General features: G+C 33.3%; 1 protein-coding gene across 1 annotated transcript; it reads left to right on the top strand.

Moving 5' to 3' along the window:
• Positions 1 to 691: 691 nt before the first annotated feature.
• On the top strand, positions 692 to 15547 carry LOC123553597 (aplysianin-A-like). The gene is made up of 10 exons (XM_045343288.2): positions 692 to 808; positions 2307 to 2516; positions 5482 to 5671; positions 6188 to 6271; positions 6590 to 6817; positions 7176 to 7290; positions 9599 to 9727; positions 13534 to 13702; positions 14152 to 14312; positions 15120 to 15547. Exons 1-10 carry the CDS (start codon positions 730 to 732, stop codon positions 15327 to 15329), a joined length of 1575 nt encoding a protein of 524 aa, XP_045199223.2. The 5' UTR covers positions 692 to 729; the 3' UTR covers positions 15330 to 15547.
• Positions 15548 to 15842: the final 295 nt, after the last annotated feature.

Here is a 15842-nt window from a genome sequence, read left to right as displayed (position 1 = left end):
TATTGGCTATATTATGTTATTGCATATTTTATTAGAAATACTATTTATTGTTTTATTTTGTATAACTTTAGGCGCGTGAAAAGCATACGAATCGTACTAAAATCTAACTTGAGCTACTAAATATTTAATTTTCGGCGAATGATAACAAAACTAACCGTCTAGATTATCGATTGAGCAAGTTATAGATTATTACAAATCAAACATACAGATCTTATTCATAGATTGTCATTAATATTTCATCTAATTCTAATGTTTTAGCAGTATTTAAGGCATTTTGAATGTTAGCCAATCGTTGAAAGTGTCTGCATATTTGTTGTGGTGTGGTATAAACGTAATACTGGCCACATTCAGCATCAAAATATAATAATAACGCATTCATAAATTTATCGTAATTTATAGCCGCTGAACTGATTTCAGTTGGATTTTTATCCCGGCCACGGTTAAAGCAATATTTGAGTTCATATTAAAAACATTGCCTTTATCCATAAATGTCATATAATTATATAAATTTCGTTCTACGGTACCTTTAAGAAGATGTAGATTATAATGAGTAGTGGTTTAATCATGATAAAAACGTTATATCCTGTTTTATTACTTATAATTTATTCTTTTTACGGACAAACTACGTCATGCGGCAATAAAATTGACATTATAACATGTTTAAATTAAACGAAAGTTTTTACTCATGAATAACAGTTGCACTATAAAATATAGTCTGTTAACGATAAGATGGTGCGCTTTTATAGTATTGTTTTTGTTGCCATTTTAATTACCAGCGTGATGGGATTCTATGTTTTTGATGAAAACGGTAAGTCTATGTGTTCTGATTGTTTTTGTTTTTTTTTGGGGGGGGGTTTGGTTTTTTCCTTCTTCTTCTAAATAGTCTTTCCTTTTGTCCCTGTGTGTATGAATAAGTAATTAATTGTAACAAATAGTATAATACATATTCTCATACAAATCTAAGTTGCTTCAGTATTATATAAATCTTAGTGGTGCAGAGTGAGACAATTCCTGCCAGAACAGAGAGAGAGAGAGAGAGACCAATTTTTGATACAGCTATGTATCTCCAGTTAAGCCTAGCTCTTTGTGAATAGACAGCCAGGTTCTTTAACGTACCCAGTGTAGCTTACCGATGTAAGAAATGACATCATTCCTAGGAAGAATTTATACCGGCCTCTTAGTTGTGTAAAAGACACTGACACTCACGACCACAATAGAAATATCCACTGTCTGATATGGATTTGAATCCTGGACATTTCATATGGTTTCCATACAGCCGATCAGAAAAAAACTAGTACCGCTGCCCTGGTGGCCATATTTTGAGACAAATCAGAAGTTGAAAGATGAACACAATGCACATTGCTGTGAAATTACCTGGAAATTGAGCCAGCGGTTTCAGAGGAGAAGAATTTTGACGTTTTCGAGACAGCCGTGTATATGGAAAACTAAACTCCCCCCGCGCGACCACGTGTTTTAATGAAATAAAATGATTTGACGGATTGGGTAGGGAGTTATACAAGGAATATTTTTGAACATAGTTAGATGTGTCTGAGGAGAACATTTTTAAAGTTTGGTCTTTTTTATGGTTGCTATCATAAGCAGAATTCCGCATGGTGATCTATATTTAAAGGAATCTGAAAGGGCACAACCCACGGAACCGTCCTGTTATGTTTTGTTGAAACTGGCTTAGTGGTTTAGGAAGAGATGTTCTTCAAAGAAATTGTGGATGACGGATGACTTAAGCTTAAACAACAATCTACAAAGACATTGAAATGTGATTTTGAAATAGTTTGATAAAGATGTTTCTTGGGTAAATATATAGCAAGAGTATTCAAATTATTCATTCGTCAAAAACTATGGCCGCCTGGTGGAGGGGGCGTTGACTTTAAAAGACTTTGTCAGAAATCGCCTGTCTGGTTTAAAATAATTTTCACAAAGATTTCTTAGGTGGCCGTCTACTAGACTTGCAAAATTTATCTTGATTTGTTTAGTTTTACTACCGTCCATGAACAGGCTCAATCAAACCAAGCCTGCTGCAACATTTTCGTTTTTGTCGTGTTGAGCGACCTGTGAAGTTTCCATTTTCTCTATTTGATAGTTTTCTTCCCTGTTTAACTCTAAGAAAATCGTATCTAAATCTTCAGGCTAGTCTTCAAGTAATTCGACAAAAATGTTTTTGTGGTATCTGTTGGAACTGTGAAACTCTGGTGAGCGATATGTACCATGATAGCCCTATTGTTGTTCCACATTTAATTCATCATTCAGCTTGTTTATGCTTTTTAATAATTACATATATAATGCTATAGGCAATTCAGGGATGTCACGGTGTGATGATATCGCAATAATTGGAGCGGGGGTCACCGGAAGTTATGCTGCATGGCGACTACGTCAAAGCGGTCTTAAAATATCAATGTACGAGTACTCGAACCGCATCGGCGGACGCTGTTTCACTGTACAACTTCCGGGCATATCGGATGTGAATGTTGAAATGGGAGCAATGAGGTTTTTACCAGATGGTAAGTTGAATTATTATAGGGATCATAGAACGTTTATTTTTGAGTGTTTTCTTTAAGTATTTACTGGAAATTTCTCTCAACTGCACTGGTTATGAAGAAGTTAAACACCTGTTGTAAAGCATCATAATGTGCTAGTAGCGCATTAAAACCGTGCTGCACAGTATATATGCTGGTTCAAAATGTGTACAAGAAGTACAAGTTCAAAGCTCGATCCAACTATCAACGGATTGCTAGTTTATGTGTCCTATAATTCATATTATTATACAAAGTTTATATAGCACCCTTTTCATGATAAATACAAATGTACGTTCAAATGTGCTTTACATGCATACATATATACAGACAAACGCTGTCACTGAAGGGCATTAAATTCATCCTCTGCCAGTAAAGATACAGAACAGAGAGAAAAAATTATTATAACAATCTCGTGCATTTAAGTTGGCTTCTTTTAAATTGACCTAACCCATTGATTCGTGATCGTTTCAATTTTTCAACGTTTTATTCAGTTACATTTCCTTTCACACCTTTTCATAAAATATACAAAAAGATATTTTGGAAGCAAGCATGTAAAAATTACCAGAATCAGTTTGTTTAATGAAACGCGAAAAAACCTAATGTCCTCTAGCATTGGCTAAAGCGGAACTCTTTTATACGTACAAGTATGTACATATTGAATGGACTCCATGATCATAAAGGACCAGAAAATATAACAACAATTATACATGTGTAAATCATAATTACCGTTGGCAATAACAACATTACTGTTATGTCTATTGAAAATTTTACTTATATCCCACAGGATCAGGCAAATTAATAATGCAGAACTTATATCAATAATTGATGTAACTTTATCCTTTTGACAAACACTTAAGGTATCAGTTCCACAAATAGATAACATATCGATGCCTGGTGACCCAATGAGTTTTTGGTGTCATTTGGTATCATGTGTCTGTTGAACAAGAATTAGTAAATAAAATGACCATAATAATATGCACGAATCACCACAGTCATGTTGTTTGACTGCGAAATGATCAATTTACGCTGTAATAACTGGATTTCTGTTGAGTACCATTGAAAACTATAAAGTAGAAAATAAAAATTCTATAGATCTAACATATTTTTGTCATGTAATTTTTTTTCAGTAAACAATACACTTGCAAATGATACCAAAATTATATGAGCTTACCGGGCATCAATATTCGATATATCTTAATAGCACTATTATATAGAACTTGCTTATTTGTGTACTGGATACCTTAATATAACATATGATAAATGGACATGATGTGATGAATCTTGTTGTAAACAATGTAATTATCACATGTTTGACGTCGCGGGTAATAAATGTAATAAAGCCATTAAATGAAAATGATAATACACTAGTGTGATAAAGCTTTGACGTCAACGTCGTTTATAGTATAGGAGAAGTTGGTCAAATTGATCTGTTTATATAGTAAAGGATTAAACTCGTTGAATAAAATTGATAAAATGCTCGACAGAGCCTCGCAGTTTATTATATCATTCAATTCGTTTAATAAATTCAATATGAAAAGACACTCATGTAATATCTTCTATTTCATGAATAACCACATTGTTTGTTACTTGTTTGGCGACAATAAATAATTCATTTATTTCCAAACATTTTATTTTTCAGATTTCATTAAAAACATTATTCGTAATACTTTTTGAATGACGTTAATTTGTTTAAAACGTTGTTATTAACATTCCGATTATGTTTTGTTTGAAATTCATGAGAGACACGAATAATTTGTGTATTAAATATCCTAAAAGGATAAATAAACACGAAATAGTGTAGGAGTGGCAACAACTGGTTTTACTTTAACATGCATATGATATGCTTGATTATTACATACTCTATTGCTATTCCCCGTTTGTTTTCAATACACTGACGCCTGAATTATATATCAGGTGTGTGACGTAATTTAATGTGTGTCGTTGCATTAATTCTTTTATTTAGTTCAGCATTATCAATCTTATTCAGGCATTTGAATAAACTCATAATATTTACATTACATTTTTGTGTGTAATATAAAAATTATTATTTTTGCATCGGGAAATATACACTCGTTGTTTAGGGGAAGAATATATTGCGCTTCTTTTTATTTATATATATTGTATTAAATCATATAAGAGATTTCAGCCATGAAAAAAGAATTAAAAGTAGAATGTAGGACTCAAGTACCTTTTTCTTTTTTTTTTGTGCATAACAATGCCTGCAAGTTTAAACTTAGAATAAATAGGTGGTATATTTCAACGGTCTATGTATTAGTATCGTATAAGCTGGTTTTGGTCCTTTTTTTTTGATATAATTGGCAGCTGTCTAAAATAGGATTTAACAAGGAAGTGGTATATTCTATGTCCATAACAAAAATGTGGCAGCCGGATTTAAAACAAAGGCGTAATGACCCTTTAAATATGTGGCTGATGTACTGATGACTTGTAATATTCAAATCAGACAACAACCAGTTTATTGTAAAGCATATATATTTTAGTGTTATTTAAGATCTTTTATATCAGTGTTTGTTGTGAGTTTTGCTGGTAGTTTCCTTTTTAATGCTGAGCACCAAGCAAGGGAGCTACTGGTACCATTTTTCACGTCTTGGTAGGACGCGGCCGGGAATCGATCTTAAGCATTTGAAATAACAGACTTAGCTAGGCAATTACTTAATATTTTTCTTGAAATTGGGGCAAGAATTCATTAAGTTTCAACAGCGGTGATAACGAATATGTAAACGTTTTAGTTTAAGGTCACCCGTAATTACAATAGGCTATTTCCTTCGGCCATAACAGAAGTAATTTTCATAATAACCGGAGAATGTCATTTGTTATTACGCGTCGTAAGTACCTTGAAGGAACTGATACATAAGAGTTCTAGCGGCGCAAATAGGCAAAGTGGAATTTTGACACATAACCATTCATAAATATATTATTTTTTATACTTCAGATCACCTTTTAGTTAACAAGACCGTGAGCGACTTAGGATTAAACATTGTTGACTTTGAGCTAGGGGTAGGACCAAGTGAAGATTCGTTGTACTATCTAAGAGGAAGGCACATGAAATACAACGAGCTCCCGACACATGCACCTTACAATCTTCCACTAGAAAACCGCGTTGATCTAAAAACACTTAATTGGTAAGTGCACAATGTAAGTGAGGCTATTGGTTCATGCACGAGTTCCGAGTACGTTTAGAATTTTCTTAGTTTTCGATAAGTCAACTAAAATGTCTGACTACGAAACCAGGGGCCGTGAGTTCGATGCCCTAACTTTGGGAGAAGGGTCCCGTGTATGGGTGATTTATGCCTTGCACGTTAAGGAATTGGATCTTACACTATCCTCCCAGTAACATCCGGAAAAGCCACCCATATGGGTTACCAATGTTGACTAAAAATAAGTTTACACACAAACAAACAAAAATAGAAAATTGCATTTTACGCACATAATAGTCGCACACGTTCGAAATGTAAGTGAAATGAACAAGTGGATTTTCTAATGTGTTTTTCTACACGTAAGCGTACAGGTACACATCTTGAAATCTCGCTTCTTTATTGTCAGTATTACAAGCTCATGATCGTCAGATAAGTATAAGTTTGAACCTCTCACAAACAGTTTCTCGTTTGATGGTTCGGTTGTATTCTAAATATTTACAGGAATGTGTTTAAAAATTTCACAGTTTCATCTCAAAATAGAGACGTCCTTCAATCGCTGGACGGCGTGGACTTGTATATGCAAAGGTGAGTTTTACAGCATATATAATGGCATGTGCATTGAAGATCTGATTCAGTATGTTTATATACAAGCTGTAAATCATTTTGTATCATTTTGAAAGAACACAAGCTAAAAAAAAAAAGGAATCTAAACGAGCTATAACTGATATCTACCAAATGATATCCTTGAAGAAGCACCTATGCGGAAATAGGAAAAAAATGGTTGATGAATTTGAACTTGATCTAAAACAGTTATGCTCATCAGTAATCTGCAGTTGATCGATATCATGTTTGAAGAAGATGGAAGTGTTTATATTTGCTTGAATTCTACATGCATTCTTTTAGCCGAGATATGTATATGGCAAAATATCTGGACATAGAAACCGCACATTATATCAGGGACAGTGACAGCTTCATCCAAGGACATGGTCCAGATGTTGCTGCGGCCAATAGTCTTCCAACTAGTGATCCAAGTGTGCCTTCCCCAAGCCCAAGGGTTGTGAAAACAGTCCAAGAAGGTTTCCAGGCTATTCCAATGGGACTTGTTGGACAATTTCTCCAAGCTAGTGATAAGTAAGATCCTTTTGTATGCTTTTTATATATGTGTTGGATGCTCTATAAAAATTTCAGACAAATGTTATATCATTTGTCATCCTTGATACTATAGGCATTTTTTGTATGCAGCGCAGTATTGAAATTAAAGTGTTTTTATCCCAAGTACCACATTGTTATCATAGCTTATAGAATATTATCTCGAAACATTTATTACAGATATAAATTGCAAGCTCTTTTAAAAGATTGAGAACAGTTCAATTGGAATACAGAATATTGGAACAGTTGCGTTTTTGTCAAGCAACAAAACACGAGATAAACAGAATCACAAATATATTCCAGAAATGTTTTGTTTCAGTATGCAGATTATATCTTTCAGGCACAGTTTGTACTACAATCGCCATCTTAAATGCTTAAAGAGGCATGCTAACGGGAATTATTTACTGACGTTCCAGCCGACGACGACAGTAGCTGGTATAACTACTGACATAAAGGTAGAAGAAGACATTATAATTGTCATGGCAACATATGATTCTCTCTATTGCAGCACTAACATATCCATAACGGTATCAGAAGCAATTCTCAAGTTTTTAGAAGTTTTGATGAAGCTGCAATTTCAAAACAAAGATATTGTTCACTATATAATATATGTCATGTAAGTGTGACTGAATTTAATATCAAGCAAATATTGTGCGAAAAGTAATGCATTTCCTCAAGTATTATATGCCAATTTCCGAATACATTACAAGTAAGTTGAACTTGTATCGTAGCTCGGTGTTTTTTCTTAACCAATTTGGTGCATGTAAATCGTATACACTGAGTACAGGGTGCGGTAACTAAAAGTGTGCAGGTATTTAATACCCGCACGCTAGTTACCGCACTGTTGCATAGGAAAGTATGCCAGCGTGTCTGGAACAGTAGACAGCGAAGTGTATTTTATTGATTTTCTACTCTCGTATTGGTTTATTTTACTTGGGCTTTACACATTTGTAAAGCAAGGATTTTAAGTACTCACTTGAACTGCTGTATATGGCAATGTGGAACTCCTACAACTGCCATATATGGATTGCTATGATATAAAACACAAAGAACATTAAAATGCACTTTCTATTACATAATTAATTGTTAAACAATAAACCCAAAGGAATATTATTGTTAAAGTTATACAGATGCGATATGATTAAAATCTATATCGAAGAAACACGGGATGAATTGCATTGTTTTCCGCTTAGTATACAATCGCCAGCAGCAGATACATTCGCTACCTAAAAAGCGACAAGACAAAGCTATTGCAGTTTTCTGCATCCTGCATGAAGACTTGCGAATATTGCACACTAGTTTTCAATATTGCTTCGAACCTGTCAGGACTATAATAATAACTATTGTATAGCCTAAACAGATCCAATACAATGTAGCAAACTTCTGTGCCATACTGTCGATTCTGAATTCAAAAATTTGAATAGCCGTATCATGATTATGTTTTACGCAACAAAACGTTTAACTAGAGGTAGACAATCACTTGTTTCTAATCAGACATTTCATCTTTAGGAAACTGGTACTGCAGTGTACCTGAAATGGGCTGACTATGATTTTACTATTTAGGTTTGGACACCTCTGTGGTCGGGTAGTTAAGGTCGCTGACTTCAAATCACCTCTAATGTGAATTCGAAACCTCGCTAGGATTCTTCATGTGAGAAAGCCATCATGCTGGATTACGGAAGGTCGTGATGAAAAAATGCTCGTAGGGGTACCTGGGGGTCTCCCCCACCAAAAGGTGGAAAGTCACAGTATGACTTGTGATTTTGTCGGTGTGACGTTAAACCCTACGAAAAGGCTATTTTTGTTGATGTCAAAATTTATGTCACTTTCATTTAGTGTGTGTACATATATGGTGCATGACCTCCGATGCTTTCTAATGTATAGGACTTTATTCATCTTAAACAGTTCTTGTACTTTACATTTTGTTATGTAGCACTTCCCCCAATTCCAATGTTAAGCAGCGGCGCCAATTACCACTGCGCAGTAAAAGAAGTGACGTCATGAAGGTCTAAAAGTTAGAGATTTTAAACTTTAAATCGCTTTAACAGGTTTTATATTTAAAAAAAAAACCTTATACAATGTTCTATATACAGTACTTCTTCATGTGTTGTATCACATATTTTACATAATTTACATCAAAACATGTGTCACCACATGCGAAAATATTGATCGCAGATAGACACCGCCTTCTGGCGGTCAAATAAAAATCAATAAGTACGGTCATGTCAAACCATTTCATGTGGCAACAGATGTCAAAGAAAACTAAAAACGCACGTGTGTGATGAAATACGTATGGTTTTGAACGATCATATATCCATTAGATAAAGTTATACATTTTGATTGTATGCCGTTTTAGTTATTTTTTTAAATTAATAGTATTGACCGTTGTAGAGTAATTCCTAAATTTCAGTCCCGTATTTACATAATTTATAAAATTCAACTTAAGGATATTAAAGACTTTTGAAATATTTTCATAAAAACAAATGCTACATACATGTATATATTATAGTGAAAAAAAATGAAATAACTTTGAACCTCCTCTTCACATTCACACACTTCTGTTCAATAAAATCATACTGATGTGTTATCATTTAGGACTTTCAAGAAAGAATAAAAACATACTTAGGTGAAAATGTCATTTGTTCTTCTTAATTACGAGTGCCTGAAAAGGGAGGGCAGTTATGATCCGACTACAGTAATTAAATTATCAATTACTACACGACTAATTAATACACCAAATTATTAATCCCATTTCTTCTTCAGGGAAGAAGGGCCGTTACAGCTTGCGCTAAGAAGGTGATACTTGCAATTCCTAGACTGGCTTTGGAACATCTGGACTGGGAGGGACTTCGACAGGAGACTGTTCAAGATTACCTGAAACATTCACTGAAGGTAAAGCAATATGATGCATTTTACATTTTCTTATAATTATTGCAACAAAATACGTATTTTGCAGAACATACTAGGAGATCAGTTTAGCCTGAGCCTACAGCAGTTGTAATTCAGCATCTGAGAGTACTTGTATGTACAAGATGAATGCCTAATTCATATGCTTGAAATAGTTTTTCTTATATTTTTTGTCATATGTATTAGTCCAGTAGAATAACAGAGAAAAGAGACCGAACCTTGCAGCAGGGTATATACAAGGTTTTATTGCAGTTTCCTGTCATTTAGGATATGTTGATCAAGAAACTGCCGGCTGACATCTTGTCATCAATTGGGAATTTTTTTTATCAGCAAATCTTGAACCCCATGTAAAAGTGCCAAATATGTAAATAGTGTAAATATGTTCTAAACAATCATTTAACATAACTATGAAATTTCGAACATTAAGCTCACTATAAAAGTATAAAGAATGTATGGTTATATTTCTTTAAACTCTTTATTTGATGATAAATTACCTTTCACAATAAGGTACCTGTTAAAAAAATTTCAAAATAGTTTCAAAAAAAAATTCCTTGCAATACTTCAATTCTAAAGATGTTCGATCTGACACAGAATGTTTCAATCATAATCTGATCAAAATTTATAAATGTTTCTTAGTTTAAAACTAAAACTCCTTTTAGTACATTTAGTTGTGTTCCATTTATGTGAAAACCTTGAAAATACGTTACAAACACAATCTTTTAAAATCCAAATTACATTTCAAGATAACATATCATGATGTAAAATGATAAAAATGTGAACACATTGTGACATTTTCTAAAATTCCCGCAAGTATGCTTTTTACTGTTTAAATAAGATTGAAAATGTCAACATCTTTCTTAATAATTAGCCATGTGACATACATAACATGATTTGTTACCTTTTCTCTTCCTTTTAAAATAATTTTGGCAAAAGGCAAGTAACAGAACATTTTTTAAAAAATTAAAACGTGATGACAGTTAAAAAAATAGTTAAACTATTGAAATGATATTAAGATCATTACTTTCTTTTGAAAATGACCTCAAAACAAACCAGTTATGTATCTGATGCTTTGTCAATGACCCTTTTGAGGGTTTTAGTACAAATAAACATTCTTCTTCTTCATGATATATAATAACTATAGTTGGGTGTATGGTAGTCCGGTCCGGCTGCTGTTACCCATGGATGCCACAAACGAAAAATGAAGTGAATATAGGAAATATCAACCTGCTTTTCATAATCCAGTGTTACTACTTTTCATAGAAATGAGTATCCCGTATTATAAATGTATACTGGAATAGTGAAATAGGGCAAACATAGCTTAATTAATGGGTACAGAAGCCAGTCGGTTTGCAGAAAGGCTGAAGCTGAATTGTACATGTCTGAGGAGGGCCCGTGAGAAGTTCTAGATTTAAATTGTTCTTTGAGTGCTAAAATCTTGAATTAGGTATTTTAGATTCACGTTATGGTTGATACATGGACTAGGTTCAATTTGATTTTGTAAAATACAATAAGGGGATGATTTAATACAGTATTATTGGGGAAACACTGCTTCATGTTGCAGGCATTCCTTGTACCATTTCATTTTTACCAACTGATAGATTTATATAAAATTGAAAAAAAATCAAACAATATTCTAGTTAGGGACTGACACTGAATGCATTTCAATTTTCTCATTATTTTTCTTTACATTTCTCCTAATGATATGGAGATAATTGCTTGCCCTATATGTAGTTTTATGATATCGATCTTTTACAATTACAACATCAATAATCAGCGTTATTTGAATTTTCACTCATCTGCGTTATGCAAGTAATTTGAACTTGGTGACGTAGGTAAGTATATGACTATATATGTGATACGGATGTTACAACAGGTCAAACACATGTGTGTAAATGTTTAAACAATTTTAGTTTTTTGATATATTACTTACATATTCAAATTGCGCTTCTCTATTCCCAATTCGTTTTTACATTTTTAAGTTTAGAAAAGTTGTTGTTGTTGATGATAATGCTGCCACAGCTGCAGCTGTACCTATCTGTTTGTGACGTATTAATTGTGTTTCTTTTCTCTCAGTAGTTTGTTATTTCTGCGAAAATGATATTGCAAAGAACAACAACACCTTTATCAGTCACTAAACAATCAACTGATATACAATATGAAAAATACACTATCATATGATTCTAATGGCAGCCATTTTGGATTCCATAAATAGAAAAATGCCCAGGGATCTCGCGAAAGTCATAAGATACTATGTATGCTCCATTTAATGAACAACATTAAGCAATAGAACCTTAGATAATCCCCACTACAAAGTTTCTCTTTTTTTTCAAGCAGAACAACATTGAAATTCGACGATGGCGGCCATTTTTAATTTTCTTAAATAAAAAATTTTCCCCAAAGATGACAAGATGTCATCCGGTGGATTCTCATTTACTGAAGTCTAAAGAACAGGAAACTGCAAAAATACCTTGTATATACCCTATTGCAAGGTTCAGTCCAAGTTCTACTGGACTATATAAGGAACTATAAGGTAGAACGATTTGTGATACAAGAAGGGTGAGCACTGATACGTAATGCTGGTGCTGTGATTCATTTATTCAAAGAACAGATATATCAAATTTTAAAGAAACACGCTGTGCGCTTCTTGCAAAAGGCCGCGTTTTTAATTTTCTTGTGTCTTTTTGGGGGCGGGAAGTGGGAGTTCATTTGTTATCTTGGAGTTGTCCCTTATATTTTTAAGTAACCATACACAAACAAAAAAGTCAATTAAATAAACTTGAAATACTCTTCTTTAATTTGATTAAATCAGGGTTTTTTCCTTTAGAATGGTCGTGTTTTTCTCACAAAGATTTCAGGGCCAAAACATTGTTGTGTTGTTAAAGCGTTTATTTTCTCCCTTATTAAAAACTGAAATGACCTATTGTTCGCCTATTAACATGAATGGTATGGTCAGGCTTCAGTTTTTACAATAGACATCCACATAACATCCTTTAAGAACGAAATATTGATAAATTATATGGATAAAGCGTTCTCAAGGTCCATGACATTATGGTAAAACATTGTATATATTAATTTTGATATTTTTTCAGGCACTAAGAAGATTAATGTACATATTAATAATGATGCTGAATCCTGTAATTCTTTATTCACAGAACGACCAAACCGTATTAATTATATTGATATCTATAAAACTCCTATCAATATGTTAGCTGCTTCCATTTCATATTGATATCGTTTCACAATAGAAACCAATAATTCTTGGTTAAAAGTATATGCTTGATTTTTCATGAAAGAGTCACTTACAATGGTGTAAGAAAGGAATGCATAATCAACAAGAATGCAGCCTGAGTAACAGTCACATATACAGCCGCAATGAAAAAGGAGTGAAAAAACTTAAGTTATGCCCGCCCACTTAGCTCAGTAGGGAGAGCGCAGATCTACGGATCGCGGAGTCGTAAGTTCGATCCTCGGGCGAGGCGAATGTTCTCTATTATTAGATAAAAGACATTGTGTCTGAAATTATTCGTTCACCACCCCTGATTCAAGTGGGAAATTTGGCAGTTACTTGCGAAGAACAGGTTTGTACTGGTATAGAATCAAGGAACATTGGTTAGGTTAACTGCCCGCCGTAACATATCTGAAAAACAGTTGAAAAACGGCGTTAAGCCTGAAACAAACATAAGTTGTGGTGCTGACCTTCAGCTGGCTCTTATCTTTCAATATAGTACTAAATTCTATATGTAAAGTAGCTGCAAATGTATCATAAACTAAAAAAATGTTTTTTCACGCAGGAGATAAATGCCGGCAAAATCTTTTTTGGTTACGATCAACCTTGGTGGCGACAACTTCCCAAGGCCACTAAATACGCTGTATCGATGACCCCGTTAAGCCAAACATACGACTTCGGTGTATCAAAAACAACATCCAAAGGTGTTTTGAATACTGCCTATACAGACGGAGGTATATATTATGTACTCGTTTAGAAGACCAACTTTGAGAAATGTTTCTTTTTTTTGTTGTTGTACCTTTAGACAAGAAGGAAAGCGAGTACTAAGAGAATCTGGGTCATGCTTTTGTATTTTCTTTATATTCTTTGTGCATCAAATTACCATTATCAATACGTATCAGTCAAACAGCACGTAACTTGGACTTTTTATATCTTAATTTTTTATCTTACTTTACTAAGTTTATGTATATTTATTCGTTGTCGGTATTAGATTTTGGCATAAAATATCAGGAAGCTATGCACACGACTTCGACAACAGTTCAGAAACCTTTACCTAAATTTAACGATTTGAGGTATAAAGGTTTATTCTCTGATGCCCAACCAACGTTTAAGTAAAATAAACGTATTTTTATTATCTAAGAATGATAATACAATAAAACATAGAATATAATTTTATCTACAGATAACAGAATATGGCGGGAAGCACTAAGATTTGGTGATCTTGTACCAGGAGTTGGTGACAACTCTATTGCTATGACCAACCTTAGCGTGTATCTGGCACGAAAGTTTTATGCGGAAGTTTTCAACATTCAACTAACCGATGTACCGCAGCCAAAATCTGCTGTAAGCCTTTCCTTTAATTAAACTGCAAATATAAATTCACTTTTATTTTGTGAAGTTGTATTTTGTCGTGAGAGTTTAAACTGATTTTGAGAGATTTATTTACGAACCGGTAAACTACATTAAGTGTTCGTACTATTCATCAAAAAATATCCATGATCATGAAATGGGTTTCGTTAATGTATCAGATCAGAATTGATGAATGTATGAAGATTGGAGAAATGTTGCTTTTTTTCATGCAAAGGTGTGAAAACTGGCAATATTAACTAAATGTCACGGGGGTAGGCCATTTGAAGACTTTATAACATGGATGTGTTAATATGATTTCATTTCAGTTGGTAAATGTGTTATACATATAGAAGTTTATTGAAGTAATGCTTGTTTGTGATAAAATCGACATTTTTAATTCAGTTCATAGAAATTTATTCGTTATTTTTCTCCAATAAAATAACGGAATTAACCACATTTCTTTAGCAGAAATATATCGACATTTAGGCATTTTATATGGATGAAAAAGTATAAGTGTTTTGTTTTCAATGTTGTTGATAGGCATTTACCTTCGCAATATGAACTTTCTTTATAATGTTTATCATAATATTACATTTGTCAATCCATTGACCATACAGTGAAAATTGGGAATTAGGTAATGTGTTAAATGACTTTGATGTTTGAACTTATTCATTTCTGTAAACTGCTTTGTGGTATAACTTTTATACAAGTATATTCAAAGGCATTTTCTTTTATCATTTTTTTTTCTTCTAAATGTAATTTACTTCTTCTAACCGTCATTCATGTCTTCTATTTTTTTAGGTAATGATCGTCTGGGACCAGTATCCAATCGGTGCTGCGTGGTACGCATGGGCACCAGGATACAAATGGGATGAAGTTGAGTCACGCATGATCAAGCCGTCTGCGAGCGATGACGTATACATTGCGTCAAATGTTTTCTCAAGTAATGGGCGTACTGGATGGATACAGGGCGGAATGGAAATCGTTGAGAAAGTTCTAAACTATTTTTGATAAACGCTTGAAATATTCAATTGTCACTTAAAATATACGTTATTGTTTTTTTTCTTCTGAAAATGATAAAACATGTACATTTTAGTCCGATTTAAAAAATTAATGTTTCATATAACTTTTTAAGTACCCACTTACGTCTCATTGATACTGTTACTTTTAAATGTTGTTTTGATTAAAAAGTATAATTTAAAAGAACAAATAAATCTTATTCATCAATTGTCAAGAGTTTATTTTGCTTAATGTAAATGTTCCAAAACCTTTTTGGTCTTAAAACTAGACATTTATTGTGTAGACATGTGGCTGTAATAAATTATGATAAAATGATACATGTAAAAGCAAAGTTTCACCACAAGGCATGAAACCAAGTTTGTGTGAAACATGACTACATCATCGGTTTCACTTGTTGTGACATATGTGTACTTGCTGCAGTATTACCTTTCGTTTGAAAAAAAGTGTTTTATTACGTAACAGCTCCTGAGGTTAATAAAAACAAATACTTATGTTCAATCCTTA

This window comes from Mercenaria mercenaria, chromosome 15, assembly GCF_021730395.1.
Source record: "Mercenaria mercenaria strain notata chromosome 15, MADL_Memer_1, whole genome shotgun sequence".
In the NCBI taxonomy this organism is placed as follows: Eukaryota; Metazoa; Mollusca; class Bivalvia; order Venerida; family Veneridae; genus Mercenaria; species Mercenaria mercenaria.
Note: the sequence above shows the minus strand (reverse complement) of the source record. Positions and strands in the feature narration are given on the sequence as shown.